We start from the raw sequence: 17,092 nt of genomic DNA, 5'->3' as shown, positions 1-17,092 counted from the left end.
AGCCTCTTTACCCTATTCACCCTGTATTACTCCACCCACAAAGAGTGACAGCAGATGAATTCATCATATTAATAGACTCACTACAGTTTGACAATTATTGCAGCTGTTGAACAGTGTAGTTTTGAGCCTTTTTAGGTGAGAATGTAGTTGTTTAGATTGCAGCTTTGTAGTTTATTTATAAGGATAGTGCATATTTTAAAATATTTATAACTTCGGAAATTCAGTGCGTTGGCAGCCATTAGCCTGTCATACTGAGCAGAGCAAAGATCGTTGACGTTCCGCCACAAGATGGAGACAGAGACTACATAATAAGTCCTTAGGGAAGAAAACTCGGCGAAAAATTTCTAACTACAGCTGAACAAATCATCATAAAACAGGTTAGTGACATTCTAAGTCGATTTCTCTTTTTTGTATGTTGTATTGCTGTATTTATACCATAGTAATCTACTAGTCTTTGCTTTGGCTTTTTCAGAGTTAATAATTGTGATCTCCTGATTGCAACAGAGAAATACTGGGAAATCTCTGTAGACAGAGGGCAATTCATGCTATTTAGCTTTATAATCTTAAAATGTGAGCAAAATCAGCTGTTTTGTCTTCACTTTAGATATTACGCTAGAGAATCATTCAAACACTAGCTCTAAAGTGATGTTGGTGAATTAGCAACGGTTTCTTCTGTTCTGGCGTCAGCTGCAGATGTGAATAATTGGTCAAAGAAAGTAGTTCCTCTTACAAAAGGATTTTTGAGACTCTCCGTTCTTGATTTTCTTTTTTATATACATGATTTTATTGATTTCTTTTGTCTTACACGCTTATGCCGTGGAACTGTAGTATAAACGCAATATCACACTCGTAGCAGTGCGATGTGGCTGTATATCATCACTGGTGTATCACACGGTCTGTGGCCTCGAGCTAACGCATGCCTCCCACCAGTGCCGATATACAGCCAAATCACACTGCTACTCGTGTGATATTGCTCATATATACGTGTGCGTGTGTATGCATACACACACACACACTATATTACCAGAATAAATGTTAATTGAATAAATTTGTATCAAAAGTAAATTAATAAGTAAAAAAGGCAGAAAATATTAAAGCAAAATTGAAAACACTTTTTAAAGGCTAAATTATTATTTAAAAAAAAATCTAAATTTTGTATCAAAAAAATCTAAATATTATTAATAAAATAAAATGTATTGTTTCAATTTTCATTAAATCATTTTCTTTCGGCTTAGTCCCTTTATTAATCAGGGCTCGCCACAACCAAATGAACTGCCAACTTATCCATGTTTTATGCAGCGGATGCGCTTCCACCTGCAACCCAGTACTGGAAAACACCCATACACTCATTCACACACATACACTATGGACAATTTAGCTCACCCAATTCACCAATAGCGCATGTGTTTCGACTGTGGGGGAAACTGGAGCACCCGGAGGAAATCAAAAATAATGCTGAATAACGTTTGTTCTGTAGTTTTAATCCAAATACAAAATAAAATACTACTTTTATAATAATATAACTTTATAATAACATCATGCTTTTTTAAAGCTTGACATTAATCATTTCTTTTGACTTAGTCGCTTATTTATCAGGGTTCGCCACAGCGGAATGAACCGCCAACTTATCCAGCATGTGTTTTACACAGCAGATGCCTTTCCACCTGCAACCCAGTACTGGAAAACACCCATACACACTCATCCACAACGGCCAATTTAGTCAATCCAATTCCCCTATAGCGCTTGTGTTTGGACTGTGCGGGAAACCGGAGCACCCGGAGGAAACCCACGCCAACACGGGGAGAACATGCAAACTCCACACAGGAACGCCAACTGACCCAGCCGAGGCTAGAACCAGCGACCTTCTTGCTGTGAAGCGACAGTGCTAACCACTGTGCCACCGTGTCACTCTGACATTAATCAATCAATTCTATTTATAACTATGTGTGTTCCACAGGGGAAAAAGATTCATAACATCGTAAAAACACCACGAGAGCGAGTAAACCATGACAGAATTGAGTGAACTGGCCCTTTAAATTCTCATCCTGAGCACTTAAAACAGACAAACATCATCGTTATCATTCATAAAGTCATATATATTGCAGTTCCAGCGTGTGCTCATAAGTCTAGTAATCACTCTCAGACGGTCGTAACTCTCATCACCACCTCTCTGGGTTTGCTGCTGCTGGAGTTGGTGTTGGTGCTAACGTTGCCGCTCAGGGTTCGAGTCTCGTGTGGCCGTAAGTGGCTCAGCAGCTGCAGGAGGTTATATGGACAGTGTTGATCTGGTAAAGTGGTCCCGTCTGCATCCATATATTCTCCTGTAGAGTCCTGTGAGTCCGCTGTGTTTTCCAGCACTGGAGAAGCGGCAGCCGCTAGAATAGAGGACAGTGATGGAGAGATGTTTGATCCAGTGTTCTCTCTCTGCTGGACCAGAGTCTGCGTTTGCTCCTCGCTGCTCTTCTGCTGCTCGCTGTCCCGCTTTTTGTCATAGTTTAACACCTTCCACTGCTGGTTGACCGCCTGCCAGCGATGGAAGATGCGGAAAACAGACGGGCCCTCGTGGACGATTAGTGCTGCGGAGAGAAGGAGGGATGCATAGTATGAAGACTGCACAATATAAAAAATCTGACTTGTGATATTTTTTTTATGCAATATATATTGACATGAATACAATTTCACCAGATGGCTTAAAGGTGAAGTATGTAAGTTTGACACCCAGTGGTTGAACTAGGTATTGCATTTATGGATCAAAGCAAATGCAAGCGCAGGTTGCCAGATTGACAACACCAACAGAAGCGAGTTTTAAATTAAAAGCAATGGATGATAAAGTGACAATGCTCACCTCATGTACACCTCATGTGATTTATTAAGTGTTAAATGCTTATAATGTGCGTTTGAATGCCATTTTACAGGACATTTATTGCCATACTACTGAAAGCAGCAGCAGATAGTTCACCTCAGATCTAGTAAATAAAATAAACCGTCTGAAACTGAACTTCATAACTGTGACTCTTTATTAGAGCATATGTCAGTGATTCAGCATCTACATTTAATAATGTTAAATTGGTTTAATATGCAGTGCTTAATTGGTAATTTGTGAGTTCCTGGAACAGATCGGAGTAATGAATGTGGCATGTTACCATGTGGTAACAGAGTGGTAACAGAACATTTGCGCAATCAAATTGGTGGGTCAATTTAAGTGAATAATAGCTGGCGTTAGTAGATTCTATATACAGTGCATGCGTAAAGTATTCATCGCACTTCACTGTTTCCACATTTGTTTATATTACAGCCTTATTCCAAAATGGATTAAATTGATTGATTTCCTCAACATTCTACACACAATCCCCCATAATGACCATGTGAAAAAGCGTTTTTGAAATTGATTGAATTTATTAAAAATAAAAAAGCTGAAAAATCTCATGTACATCAGTATTCATATCCTTTGCTAAATACTTTGTTGATGCACCTTTGGCAGCAATCAAGTCTTTTTGAATATGATGCCACAATCAGGTTGGATGGGAAGCAACTGTGTAGCTATTTTCAGATCTCTCCAGAAATGTTCAATAGGATTGAGGTCTGGGCTCTGGCTGGGCCACTCAAGGACAATCACAGAGTTGTTGTGAAGCTACTCCATTGATATTTTGGCGGGTCATTGTCCTGCTGGAAGATGAATTGTCGCCACAATCTGAGGTCAAGCGCAATCTGAAGCAGGTCTTCATTCAGGATGTCTCTGTACATTGCTGCATTCATCGTTCCCTCTATCCTGACTAGTCTTCCAGTTCCTGCTGCTGAAAAACATCCCCACAGCATGATGCTGCCCCCACCATGCTATTAGTGGGATGCTATTAGCCTGGTGATGAGCGCTGCCTGCTTTTCTCCAAACGTAACGCCTGGCATTTACCCCAAAGAGTTCAATTTTAAAATATCTGCAAACATATTATGGTGTTTTTATGCTTTAGATGAGTCAAAAGCTTAGACACAGCACCTTTAAATAGCTCTATTTGGAAAAAATCTTGAATTTAGATTGACTGGGGTAATTTTGTAAGGGTGTGAATCATGTATAAAAATAAAAAATAAACTAATTGAAAGCAAGAATAATTGCAAAACAGCTAATGAAAAATGTCAAATACACATCTCTTTATGGTTTCTCTGAGAGACAAACGGTAGGTACAGAAATTGGATCACACTTTACAATAAGGTTCATTAGTTAATGTTAATTAATGCATTTACTAACATGAACAAACAATGAACAATACATTTACTACAGTATTTATTCATATTAGTAAACATTAGTCAATGAAAATACAGTAGTTCATTATTAGTTCATGTTAACTCATGGTGCATTAACTAATGTTAACAAGCATGGACTTGAATGTTTATAATGCATTAGTAAATGTTCAATTATGATTGATAAATGCTGTACGTGTGTTGTTCATGATTAGTTCATGTTAGTAAATGCATTAACTAATAAACCTTATTGTAAAGTGTTACCCAATATAATAATTAAACAATAAAATAAGATGCAATATTTAGTGATTTTATTTTAGATAAGCTTGCAAAGATTTATTTTTCATTTTAAGTACAGTTTCATTTAAACATCTTTAAATAAATAGGAATGAATAATGTCATTCTTCCTGTTTAGAATTTAACTGAGCCTTTATTTGTCATTTATAAGGGATTTATAAAGCATGAATAGTCCTCACTTTAGATTAGGTCACAAAACTGCATAATGTTGAGTTAATAAAGCATTTATTAACATATATAGTAACCATTACTATATGCCTGAATAATAAGACATATAAACGTTGATTTCAATAGTTTATTAATCATTTACTAACTTTTTCTGAATGACCCTAAAAACCCTCAACTACTCTTAAATAAAAACGGTTTGTAAATAATTTGATACTTAATTTAGTAATGAAAAATAAATCATTAAGTATGAAAATACAGTCAGTAAACACATTATATAGGTGCTTATAAGTCAAGAATAGAGCATTTGTAGCTGCAGTTATAAACTGCTTAGTAACGTTTATTAATGTAGAGTTAATGCTTAACAGATAATGAGTTCACTATTTGCTAATGCTTAATAAATGATTTATAGTGTGTAGTTATTAGAAAGTGCTACCACTTATTCTTCATTAAAATTTATCTCAACTCAACATTGCAGACTCTGTTATGCGACTACTGTGCACACACACACATACACACTAATAATCTGATCTAGTGGTTCTGTCTGAAGAGTCTCTAATCTAAACTCCTGCAGTTTCCCTCTGATTTCTGTCTGCTTTTATCAGAGTTTGCATTGGAGGTGATGTTAATAGAGGCAGACGGCAGAGTCTGGCCCAGATCCTCTTTATTTGAGACTCTCTTTTTTCTCTGCGTGTGCTTTAAGCTGAACTTGTTTGGGTTGTTTTTTGAAATAGCGAACAAGTCATTATTATATTAAGTAAAGACCATGTTCCATTATACATTTACTACTGTAAATATCTCATAAAACTGTATAAATATCAACTTGTGTGTGTGTGTGTGTGTGTGTGTGTGTGTGTGTGTGTATGTGTGTGTGTGTGTGTGTGTGTGTGTGTGTGTGTGTGTGTGACTTTGTTCATTAAATCTGTGAGAATGTGAATTTATCACACACAGATTCATGTTAGTGATGCTTTCATCCATCTAAATCACTGAAACATGAGGCAGTAATATTAACAAGTTAATATTAATACTGATGCATAATCTTTTTCTTCATTTAGATGTGAATCTGGCTGCGTTCAGCTCATGGTCACTGATTCATTGTCAATCACAGAAGATGATCTGAGGTATGTTTAGTTTTTTGTCAAGGTTTTCTGCTTTCATTCTAAACACATATACGGACTGCACTCATATTTAAGTAATCTTTGATCTTTTCATATGCATGTATTAATTTGACTAAGCAAACATGCTCAACTTTTGAAACCCAGAACGTCCTCGTGGTGAATCAAAAGCTGAACTGCATTAATCCCTGGCTGAATATACTGCATTTAAACTTAGGAATCGACGGATATGTACTGTACTGTCAAGGCCAGTTCATAACTGGGATTATTTCATTACGTTTTTCTGTTTGCAGATGGCAGACTGTAATATCTCAGAGGTACAAAAATAATCATAATTTTATCATAATTCTCATGTTTACAAGACTTTTTGCACTTTTTACGATTCTATCTGCACAACTCTGGTTTGCACTCATTGCCATATGCCCTTAATGTGTTGTATTGTATTGATTACAAATTTTTCTTTCTTTTTTTATTCTTTAGATCACATTTTATGTACATATTTAGACAAAATGTAGGTATATATTCAGATTACATTTTATGTATAATTGTATTTATTGTAAATTCTTTCTTAAAACTCTACTTTTTGAATTAACATCATATGTTGGGCACCTCGGGTCTGAGAGTAACGTAATTTCGATTCTCTATATGTCCTGTACATGTGGTTGAATTGACAATAAAGCTGACTTTGACTTTGATAACTCTTTCAATGCTTGCTTCGTACTTGTTATTATTTTTTCCCCAATTAATTTATTGGCAAGAAATATATTTGAAAAAAGTTGCCATTTAAATTAGTTACAAATATAAACTGTTTTATTTAGCGCTCTGAGTTTGAGAAAAGCGCATTAAAAATAAAATGCATTCATTCATTCATTTTCCTTCAGCTTAGTCCCTTTATTAATCTGGGGTTGCCATAACGGAATGACCCGCCAACTTATCCTGCATGTGTTTTACACAGGTGATGCCCTTCTAGCTGCAACCCAACACTGGGAAACACCCACACACTCTTGCATTCACACTCATACACTACGGCCAACGTAGCTTATTCAATACACCTGTACTCAGGGGCGGATTTAACCAATAAGCAAGATAACCGGCCGCTTGGGGCCCCAGGAAGTAGTCAAAGTAACAGGCGAGAGGTCGGAAGGCAGGCAGCAGACAGATAAATAAACAAGGCGAGGATCAAAACACGGCAAAACAAGACAAAAGAAACGCGTCGTAATGTCACAGATTACAAAACTCAGCGGCTGCATCCAAAACCGCCTACTACTCAGTAGGTACTGCATTTAAATTTAAACGTACTACTCAGCCGTTTAAAAAAATACGGTCTATACAGTGTGAATGTGAAAAGTATGAATGGAATTCGGACATACTACATCCGCCATTTTGTCTTGGTCACGTAACCTACCTGCGTCAGTTGCGTCGATTATATCCTATTCATGAATTCTTTCGCCGGCCATCATGGGATAGCGCAGCGTGCTCTTCAGAATCTCGCCGGTAGTAGTAAGTCAGCTAGCTACTTTTCGCATTACTGATTTTCGAATTCTATGAATTCAGATATACTACACGGCTAACATACTGATTTTAGTGTACTATATATCACGTAAGTATGCGGTTTCGGACGCAGCCAGCGACTAGAGTGAGTGTTAATAGAGTGTGTAATCGGTCCTTGACAGTCCTCCGGTGGTGTGTGTGCAATCAGTCAGGATCAGGAACATGTGTGTGTGAGCGGAGTGCATGTATGGAGTTGTATTCCATGAAGTGGCGGATTTGTAGTCCCTTAGCGCCTGTGAGTGTTTTCCAGCGATCTATGGTGTTTTAGATCGCTGGTGATTGTGATACCTCTTCCCTACAGGAAAAACCAGCAACAAACAAGGATGCATAATTATATGGCTTTGCAATCTAAAAATGTGATTATAATCGAAGTCGGTCCGACTTTATATTAGTTGGCCTTAACTAATATGTACTTACACAGGAATTAATAGTTTGTTACAATGTACTTATTGTGTAAATACATGTATTTACTGTGTACTTATTAAGGGTGTCACGATTTCGATTTTTAATCGAAATCGATTGAAATTTATGCTCAATTTCGATTATCGAATCAAAAAATAGAATCGTCGATGCTGCCACGCCCCCATGTCACGTCAGCTTGGCTTGCCAAGCGGGAAAAAAACAGGCTTGTTGAAGTGCTTGTTAAACAGCAGAAGCAGGAGACCCGTCGACAGAGCTTAAACCCTCTCCTCTTTCAATGAAGTCGCCGGTGTGTAAGCATTTTGGATTTCCAGTGAGTTATGTTGACAACGTTCGTGTTGTCGACAAAAAAAACACAGTTTGCTAGCTCTGCTATATACGTATTACGGTATTTACACTGTCTTTGTTTTTAAATGGCATTTTAGAACGACAACGATCCACATCCACACTGGCGTGTAGCATTTCTGAGCAGCCCTCCTTCCTCACTACCGCTGAAAACGCACATCACGTGACCACACACACTCATTCACACACAGACACAGACGCACACACATTGCCATGCGCTCGAGACAGCGGGTCAAGGCAGTCAGTGGGTCAGCAGACTGCTTCCATCTTTTACTTTCACACAAGTACTTAGTCATTTTATCGAACACCTCAGATACTGTTGGCTGGTTCCTGTTGGTTGTGCATCTTTTTTACCGACGCCATTATAACGACACAGATCACTGCCAATTCACGAGTCCCGCAGAAAAAGTGATTGACAGGTGGTAATTATGTGTGTAACTTACCTTTATTCATTTACTGTATGATTTGTTTATGGGTAAAACAAAGACCATGCAGGTCAGGTAGTTTAAACGGTAGGCTACAAATAATTAATTGGTCATGCGAATCGTGCCTTTAGAATCGAAAATGTAATCGAATCGAGGATTTGGAGGATCGTGACACCCTTAGTACTTATGCTTGATTAAATACATGTATGTAATTACATCTGTAACTAACTTTTGTAATTACATTTGTAAATACACTGTTGACCATCCCTTACACCTTAACCCACCCTTAAACCTACCCATGCCACCAAACCTGTCTATAACCCAACCTCTATCCCAACTCAAGAGCACCACAAGTGTTCTCAAATACATTATAAACACAGTAAGTACATTGTATTTTATTTTTTGATGTAAGTACATAGTAGTTAAGGACACTTAATATAAAGTGGGACCTAAAAGTCAATTGGGTAAAAACAGCCACCAACACAACGAAAGTGTAGTCAATTTGGCCAGAGCGTATTAGTGAAATTTCCGAAGAGTTTTCCCTAAATATTTGTCAACATTAGATTTGTCAACAAAAATCATTCCATTAGCTGAAACCCAGAGAAAGTTGTGGCCAAATTAAGCCTCAACATCACCCCAGAGTGCATGAAAACACCCCCAACAGCACACAAAGGTTAAATAATTGTTTTTAATTATCTAAGTAGGATGTCAAACTTCATCTGCCATCAAAACATGATCTTTGACACCATGCAGAAGTGCCCATACCGATGCAGACGACGTCCATGAAGCCGTACATGCCGTAGCAGATCTGGAAGAGCAGGTCCTGCCGCTGCCACTTGGCTGAAGGACTGAGAGACGACCAAACCAGCCACGAGATGCTGGCGATCAGGAACAGGGAACCAAGGATCGCCGCCGCTATCTGGACCTTCTCTATGACTGTGAGCGAAATCGCCTGCCACTTCATCAAAACACACACACAGACACTCTTGCTTGTTTACATAACAGTATTCCATTATGGACCCTTTTCACAAGACATGTTTAACAGTCATCAGCATCAGTTTGGAAGTTTTTAATTAAAAGTATAAATATTTATATGTATTTATATATGTATTATATCATATTTGCATCAAATTACAATAAACTTTTCACCGCTTGTGTGAGGTGTCTCTAATGCAGCGTCTAAGGAAGCAGGAAAGTAAATCTGACATTATTCTCTCTTCCGGCTGCCGTTATCAGTCTCAAAGTATTTGTTTTCCTTCTTTTGAAAGTCTTAACACCATCCTGGAGTTTTTCTTTTATTATTTCAGCAAATATGATTGTAATAAAAGTATTTGTTATACTCTCCCTTTCACTGCGCTCTAAGATTACCTAATAATGACGACTTCTGCAGCCGAGAAACCCCGGAAATGTGAAAAGGGTCCATTATTCTGCATGTTCTAAAACAGCAGATTATACGAGAGGGGTCTGGATGCAGACTTGGTGCAGATGCAATCTGAGCTGCATGCAATGCTTTTTAATGCGCTCACCTAACCCCACCCCTAACCCAGTGATGTCACTAGCTCCATTGAGTGCATTGTGTCTGACATTGCATCTCTGAGATAGGCAATCTCAGCTTGCATCATCAAGGCTGCATTCAGATACTATTGGATAACACAATGTATTTCACATGTCATGTATATACTGTTATTTAAAACCACACAGACACAAAGGAATGACTGCATAATTTAACATTATAATTATTATTATTAATATTATTTTATTTATATATGCAGTTGAAGTCAGAATTATTAGCCCTCCTGAATTATTAGCCGTCCTGTATATCCCCATTTTTGTTTAACTGAAAGAAGACTTTTTCAACACATTTCTAAATCATAATAGTTTTAATAACTCATTTTTAATAACTGATTTATTTTATCTTTGTCATGATGACAGCACATAATATTTGACTAGATGTTTTTCAAAATATTCAGCTTAAAGTGACATTTAAAGGCTTAACTAGGTTAATTAGGCAAGTTGGGGTAATTAATAATGATAATAATAATAATAACAATAAAAATAAATTATTAAATAAATAATAAATATTGTTTAAGGGGGCTAATAATTTTGACTGTAAAAAGTTTTTTTTTTTTTAATGAAAATCTGCTTTTATTTCAGCCAAAATAAAACAAACAAGAATTTCTCCAGAAGAAAAAATATTATAGGAAATACTGTGAAAACTTCCTAAATCTGCTAAACATCATTTGGGAAATATTTAAAAAAGAAAATAAATTCACAGGAGGACGAATAATTCTGACTTCAACTGTATATTGCAGAAATACAATTCATCAAAATGTCATTTTTTTCCCCCAATATCATTTACATTACATTTACATTTAGTCATTTAGCAGACGCTTTTATCCAAAGCGACTTACAAATGAGGACAAGGAAGCAATTTACACAACTAAGAGCAACAATGAATAAGTGCTATAGGCAAGTTTCAGGTCTGTAAAGTCTAAGAAGGGATGTATTAGTAGTATTAGTAATATCGTTTTTTATTTGTATTCCAATATTTTAACATTCAAATGATTCTAATAAACTAAATCATTTTGAGTTTTAAAACACTTCTGTAAAAACCTTAACTGGTCTAATGAGTCAGATTGATTCTAATTTATGTACTACTGTAAATAGGTACAAATTTGGAGATTTGTTATGTTTGTTAATGCATCAGTGCTGAGTATAAATAAGTACAACTCTCTCATACACTCTCAGAAAAAAATGGTACAATGTTGTACCAAAGAAGGTACAAACCCTTGTCATTGGGGAAGCACCTCTTTATGTCAGGGTTTTGCCACTCTGGTCTTGTAAATTCTTGTTTTAGTGGCAGAGCTCGGACACTACCCATGTCTGGTCCTGTTTCTGTCTCTGTGTGCGCGCGCGCCGTCGTGGGTGTACGCAGAGTGTGCGCGCTCCTGCTTGATGCAGTCCCTCAGACGCGTGCGCTCTTGTACTCGTGTTTGTGTTTTCGTCTGTCAGCAGCGTGGTGTTTCATTCCCCGCGTCTCAGTCTTGTTGGTTTTAGTCGGCGCTGGGATGAAGCATGCACGCTGCGTGTGTGAGCGCACGGTGAGTGTTTTCATTCATCGTGTGCTCGTGTCTTGCGTCTCTCATCAAAGCACATGGCTTGGTGTTTACATTGTGGTCACGTGCTTTTGTCGTGTGCTTCAGTGTTGTGTTTGTCTTGTCGTGAACATGCGGTTAATGAGTTCTCTCATTGGCCGCATGTTCTTGTCCTGTGTTATGTGAGCGCATTGCTTGTGTTGTCTCTCTGTGTCATGCGCTCTCCCGTCTATTGTCTAGTCCCACCCTCCTTGTTAACTCATTATTAGTTTGTCATGTTCACCTGTTTGTGTCGATTTACTTTTGCTTTAAAATCCCCTCATGTTTTGAGTCCTGTGCCAGTTCGTTGTCTACACTCCCCGTGTTCCTGCTCCAGTCTTGCCTTGTTCTTGTTGTGTCAAGTTTGTTAGTGTTAAAGTTATGTTTTTCCCCCTCGGGGTGGTTTTTGTTGTTCTTTTATTTTATTTCTATTATCAATTATCCTGCATTTGCACTTGAGTCCTCGCTCCCTCATCCTTCCTGAAACCCTGACACTTTTTGAGACAAAGAAAGACAAAGAAACACATCTGTAGCAGTTGTAGTTCTGTTGCAGTTCTACCAGTCTGTATCTGTTGCAGTTTGTACCTTTAAGGACATGATTTATACCATGAGAGACCAAAATGTACCTTTGGCTTTTAAAACCTGCCGATGTACCCTCATCAAAGATACAAATCTGATCATGAAGGCACCACCACAGAGACAAGACACTTTTTACCTTAACAGTGTCAAATGTGTTCCTTCAAGAACTGTTTAAAGGCATTTTGCTACTGTATATCCAAAATGCATCAATTTATTTTCAGTAAAAATAAAACATCAAATACATTTATAAACAATGATTTGTTTTAAGTTTGTTTGTGTGTAAATGCAGCTTTTCCATTTACAATAAAGAATAAAAAATACTTTAATACAGATCAAAAGATCTATTTCTTTCTAAACATTTCACACTTTTCACACAAATGTTACAGCATTACATTCCCCTACATTCACATTTTTCCTCCAGTTTTTACACAATACCTTTGTAATAAATTAAAAGTTCATTTGATTTACTTCATTTTCAAATAGAAATATAATCAACAGTATTGTAATGAGATATGCACAATGTTTGATTAGTTTTACTATAGTAAAATGTCTGCATTAACACTTTGCATATGCAGGACTTTTGCCAGCTCACGTGTGTAGTGGAAAGCACATTCATAGTGGATATCAATAATGAAAATCTATTCATCAGAAACTTATCAAATGTTTATTAAAAGTGCTTAAATGTTTAGTTTACAATACCTATAGCTTGGTTTTACCAGTTATTTTGTTCTATAGAACTTAATAATTAATGTTTATGAGTTTCTTAAATGATGATGTATGTTTTAATATGGAAATGATTCATAAAATCAACTTGCCTTTCCAGTAATATTTATTTTCATAAATATTGTAATGGAGTTGTCCAACAGTTAAGTACTTTTTTAATGAAAACAACTGTCTACCTTCATTTCTATTGTACCATAAAAGGTACAGAACAGTATCATAAGAGGTCTTTTCTGTACCATATAAGGTACAACTTTTACAAAGGTACAAAACTGTTCCTTAAGAAACATCATTAGTACCACCTTGTACCTTTTTTTTCTGAGAGTGTAGATCTTTCTTTAAAATTCATATTTTCTATATGATGCTTAGCATTAATATATTTGTGCATACACTGTACATTAGATTACCAAAGACAAATCTTGAACTAGTCTAACAAAATACCTGAAGTTTCAATCACAGTCCAAATATTAGTACACCCAAAATATGTTGAAGAAAAATATTAAATAACATTTTAACAAATAGGAAAAATCAAGACAAACACAAAAATATACAATTTCTAAAGATGTTTGATAGTCAACCTCTTATTTTAATAAATATAACTGGCTGCCTTGTTAAAATGCAGCAAAAAATAAAAATAAAAATAATTTTATATATATATATATATATATATATATATATATATATATATATATATATATATATATAGTTACTGAAAAAGGAATAAAAAGATTGATTTTCAAAAAAGGTGTACTCATTTACGCTGAGCACTGTATGTATTTACAGTTGAAGTCAGAATTATTAGCCCCCACTGAGTTATTAGCCCCCTGTTTATTTTTTTCTCCAATTTCTGTTTAACGAGATCAGATTTCTAACACATTTCTAATAATAATAGTTTTAATAGCTCATTTCTAATAACTGATTTCTTTTATCTGCCATGATGACAGTAAATAATATTTGACTAGATATTTTTCAAGACACGTCTATACAGCTTAAAGTGACATTTAAAGGCTTAACTAGGTTAATTAGTTTAACTGGGCAGATTAGGGTAATTAATTATGCAAATTATTGTACAGAATAATGATTATTTGTTCTGTAGACTATCGATAAAAAATGCAGCTTAAAGGGGCTAATAATATTGACCTTAAAATAGGTTTTAAAAAATTAAAAACAGCTTTTATTCTAGCCGAAATAAAACAAATAAGACTTTCTCCAGAAGAAAAAATATTATCAGACATAAAATTTCTTTGCTCAGTTAAACATCATTTGGGAAATATTTATAAAAAAAAAAACAAAATTCAAAGCGGGCTAATAATTCTGACTTCAACTGTAAATATTCTTATATGTGTATATATATTGTTCTTTAGCATTTTTAAGTACACAGCTGTTCAAAACATTTTTTATATTTAATTGTATTAATTTGTTTTTTAGCAAGAATACTTTAAATTAGTCACAATTAGCTCTAAAGACATTGACAAAGTTATAAACAAAGTTATATTACTATTCATCAAAGAATCGTGCAAATAATTTTATCACATTTTACATTGTTCATAACACTAACAGTCTTGAACACTGCTTTGAATAGTTGAGTGAAGATGATGAGGTGTTTTACCTGCAGTGGGTTCTTGGTGCTGATGGCGATCACTTGATACTTGTAGTAGCAGAGTTCACAGGTCCACGAGCCTCTTTCACTGATCCACTTAATGAGACACGGCTGATGAGTGCTGCGGACCGACCCGCTGCAGCGACACGGACTCAACAGCTCACCCTACACACACACACACACATTTTTGTGAATGGTGGGGACATTCAAAGTAAATTTTTATTAGTCATATACACAGTACAGTACGCAGTGGAATGCACATACAACCAGCTGTGACTTTAAAAATAAGATCATCAATAGGAAAAAAATAAATATGGAATAAAATAAGTGATAAAATAAAATAGAAAACTTTAGAAATAGAACATACACTCCCCGGCCACTTTATTAGGTACACCTGTCTAACTGTTCGTTAATGCAAATCTGCAGCAACTGTGTGATGCTATTAAGCCAATATCGTGGACCAAAATCTCTGAGGAATATTTCCAGTATCTTGTTGAATCTATGCCACGAAGGATTAAGGCAGTTCTGAAGGCAAAAGAGGGTCCAACCCGGTAATAGTAAGGTGTACCTAATAAAGTGGCCGATGAGTGTATTTTGACTTTGTTTCGAGATTCATTCATTATTTTGTTGACTGATTTCCACATAAAGATCCTGCACACTAAGATGACTGCATGAACGTTTTCTTTGCTCTATAAAATCAAGGTTTTCTTGTATTTGTGAGTATCCATTACAGTGTTTACTATGAATTATTATAATCTAGTTTATAGGCATTGGAAATGTTACTACCTAATATGCAGTCATTAAAGTAAGTTTTGCTTTTGTTTGCTCCTGTATAAATGTGTTTTTATATAAAGTTCTGTTTTTATCTGCACCTTTTCTAGCCTGTTTATTTTTCAGTGTTTTATCTCTGTGTTTAGGAGCTGCAGTTGACAGTTCATGCATAATGAAAGATGAAGAAGTGTGCGAATTGACAATTTCAGAACAAATAATTCATCTTCCTCTTGGACACTGAATGAATTTCAAACGGAAAAATAAGACTGAACTAAAGGACGGCATTCATACAAAGTGACTCTTTCACTGCATAATGTATAGGGAGCAGTTCTGTGAAACTAATGCGGACTTCATGCTGTATATTTAAAGGAATAATGAGGTCAAAATACAAATATCAATCAGAACCAGATCAGCTTCTATTGTATTCACAGAAAGTCGAGCAGCTTTGGAACAACATTCCCAGGGGGGTGAGTAAATGATCAATTATTAATGATAAATATATTTAAATAAGGCAGCATGCCTCAGTGGTTAGCACTGTTGCCTCACATCAAGAAGATCTCTGGTTCGAGCCCCAGCTGGGCCAATTGGCATTTCTGTGTGGAGTTTGTATGTTCTCCCTGTGTTGGCATGGGTTTCCTCCGGGTGCTCCGGTTTCCCCCACAGTGCAAATACATGCGGTATAGGGGAATTGAATAAGCTAAATTGGCTGTAGTGTATAAGTATGTGTGTGTGAATGTAAGTGTGCATGGGTGTTTCCCAGTACTGGGTTGCAGTTGGAAGGGCATCCGCTGTGTAAAACGTATGCATGAATAGTTCATTCCACTGTGGCAACCGCTGATAAATAAGGGACTAAGCCAAAGGAAAATTAATAAATTAATGATTAAATAGACAAACCCAAAATTGTATTTAAAAAATTTACTCAATCATTAATGGCGAATAATTTACCCAAAATGGAATCTAAAAAAATTAATTTGAGTGCAGGAATATTTGTATTTATTATTTTCTTTTGCAGGACTATTTTATGTTTAGGTATAATGAGTTTAACTAATGAGCGAAGCAGTGGCGCAGTAGGTAGTGCTGTCGCCTCACAGCAAGGGCGCTGGTTCAATCCTCGGCTCAGTTGGCGTTTCTGTGTGGAGTTTGCATGTTCTCCCAGCCTTCGTGTGGGTGTGCTCCGGTTTTCCCTACAGTCCAAACACATGCGGTATAGGGTAATTAAAGAAACTAAATTGGCCATAGTGTGTGTGGATGTTTCCCAGAGATGGGTTGCGGCTGGATGGGCATCCTCTGCGTAAAAACTTGCTGGATAAGTTGGCGGTTCATTCCGCTGTGGCGACCCCAAATTGATAAAGGGACTAAGCCGACAAGAAAATGAATGAATGAAGTTTAACTTATGTTTTTAACCAGGCTCATTCTGAGAACAGCAGACGTTTCTGGAGACCGTGAAATACGTCCCGGGAGTTACGTATTTTTGCAGTTTGTGTTTTTGCGAATCCGCGAGAGGCCGCTGTGCACGCTTTTTCGCATCTCAAACGTCTCTTGTGGCCGCCATTCTCGCGTAAACTCACAAGAGGCCGCTGTCGAACGACCGTCCATCGAACTGGTTAAATGATTGACTGAGCGACCGGCCAATCGGCCGACACACCCTCCTCCTCCTTCCCTAAACCCAAGCAGTTTTACCGATTTACCCACCCCCACAAAAAAAAGAAGCTGTCCAGAAAAAGATAAGCCCTTGTC

General features: G+C 36.6%; 1 protein-coding gene across 2 annotated transcripts in view; it reads right to left on the bottom strand.

Moving 5' to 3' along the window:
* Nucleotides 1-2,139: 2,139 nt before the first annotated feature.
* marchf4b (membrane associated ring-CH-type finger 4b) overlaps nucleotides 2,140-17,092 on the bottom strand; it is a 47,169-nt gene continuing 32,216 nt past the window's right edge. The window contains exons 2-5 of one of the 2 annotated variants that reach the window (XR_015498914.1): nucleotides 14,594-14,749; nucleotides 8,939-9,509; nucleotides 7,661-8,879; nucleotides 6,289-7,385 (exon numbers count right to left, since the gene is read on the bottom strand). Coding sequence is in view for 1 of the 2 variants with exons in the window: in NM_001030165.1 (NP_001025336.1) it covers nucleotides 2,140-2,576; nucleotides 9,317-9,509; nucleotides 14,594-14,749 (786 nt within the window). In the remaining variant the exon portion in view is untranslated. Of the gene's footprint in view, nucleotides 2,577-6,288; nucleotides 7,386-7,660; nucleotides 8,880-8,938; nucleotides 9,510-14,593; nucleotides 14,750-17,092 lie in introns of those variants that run through there. The other variant, NM_001030165.1, reaches the window with a different exon arrangement.

The sequence above is a fragment of the Danio rerio genome, chromosome 9 (assembly GCF_052040795.2).
Source record: "Danio rerio strain M-AB ecotype USA chromosome 9, GRCz13ab, whole genome shotgun sequence".
Lineage (NCBI taxonomy): Eukaryota > Metazoa > Chordata > Actinopteri > Cypriniformes > Danionidae > Danio > Danio rerio.
The sequence above is the reverse complement of the archived record's forward strand: the minus strand, read 5'-3'. Positions and strand labels throughout refer to the sequence as shown.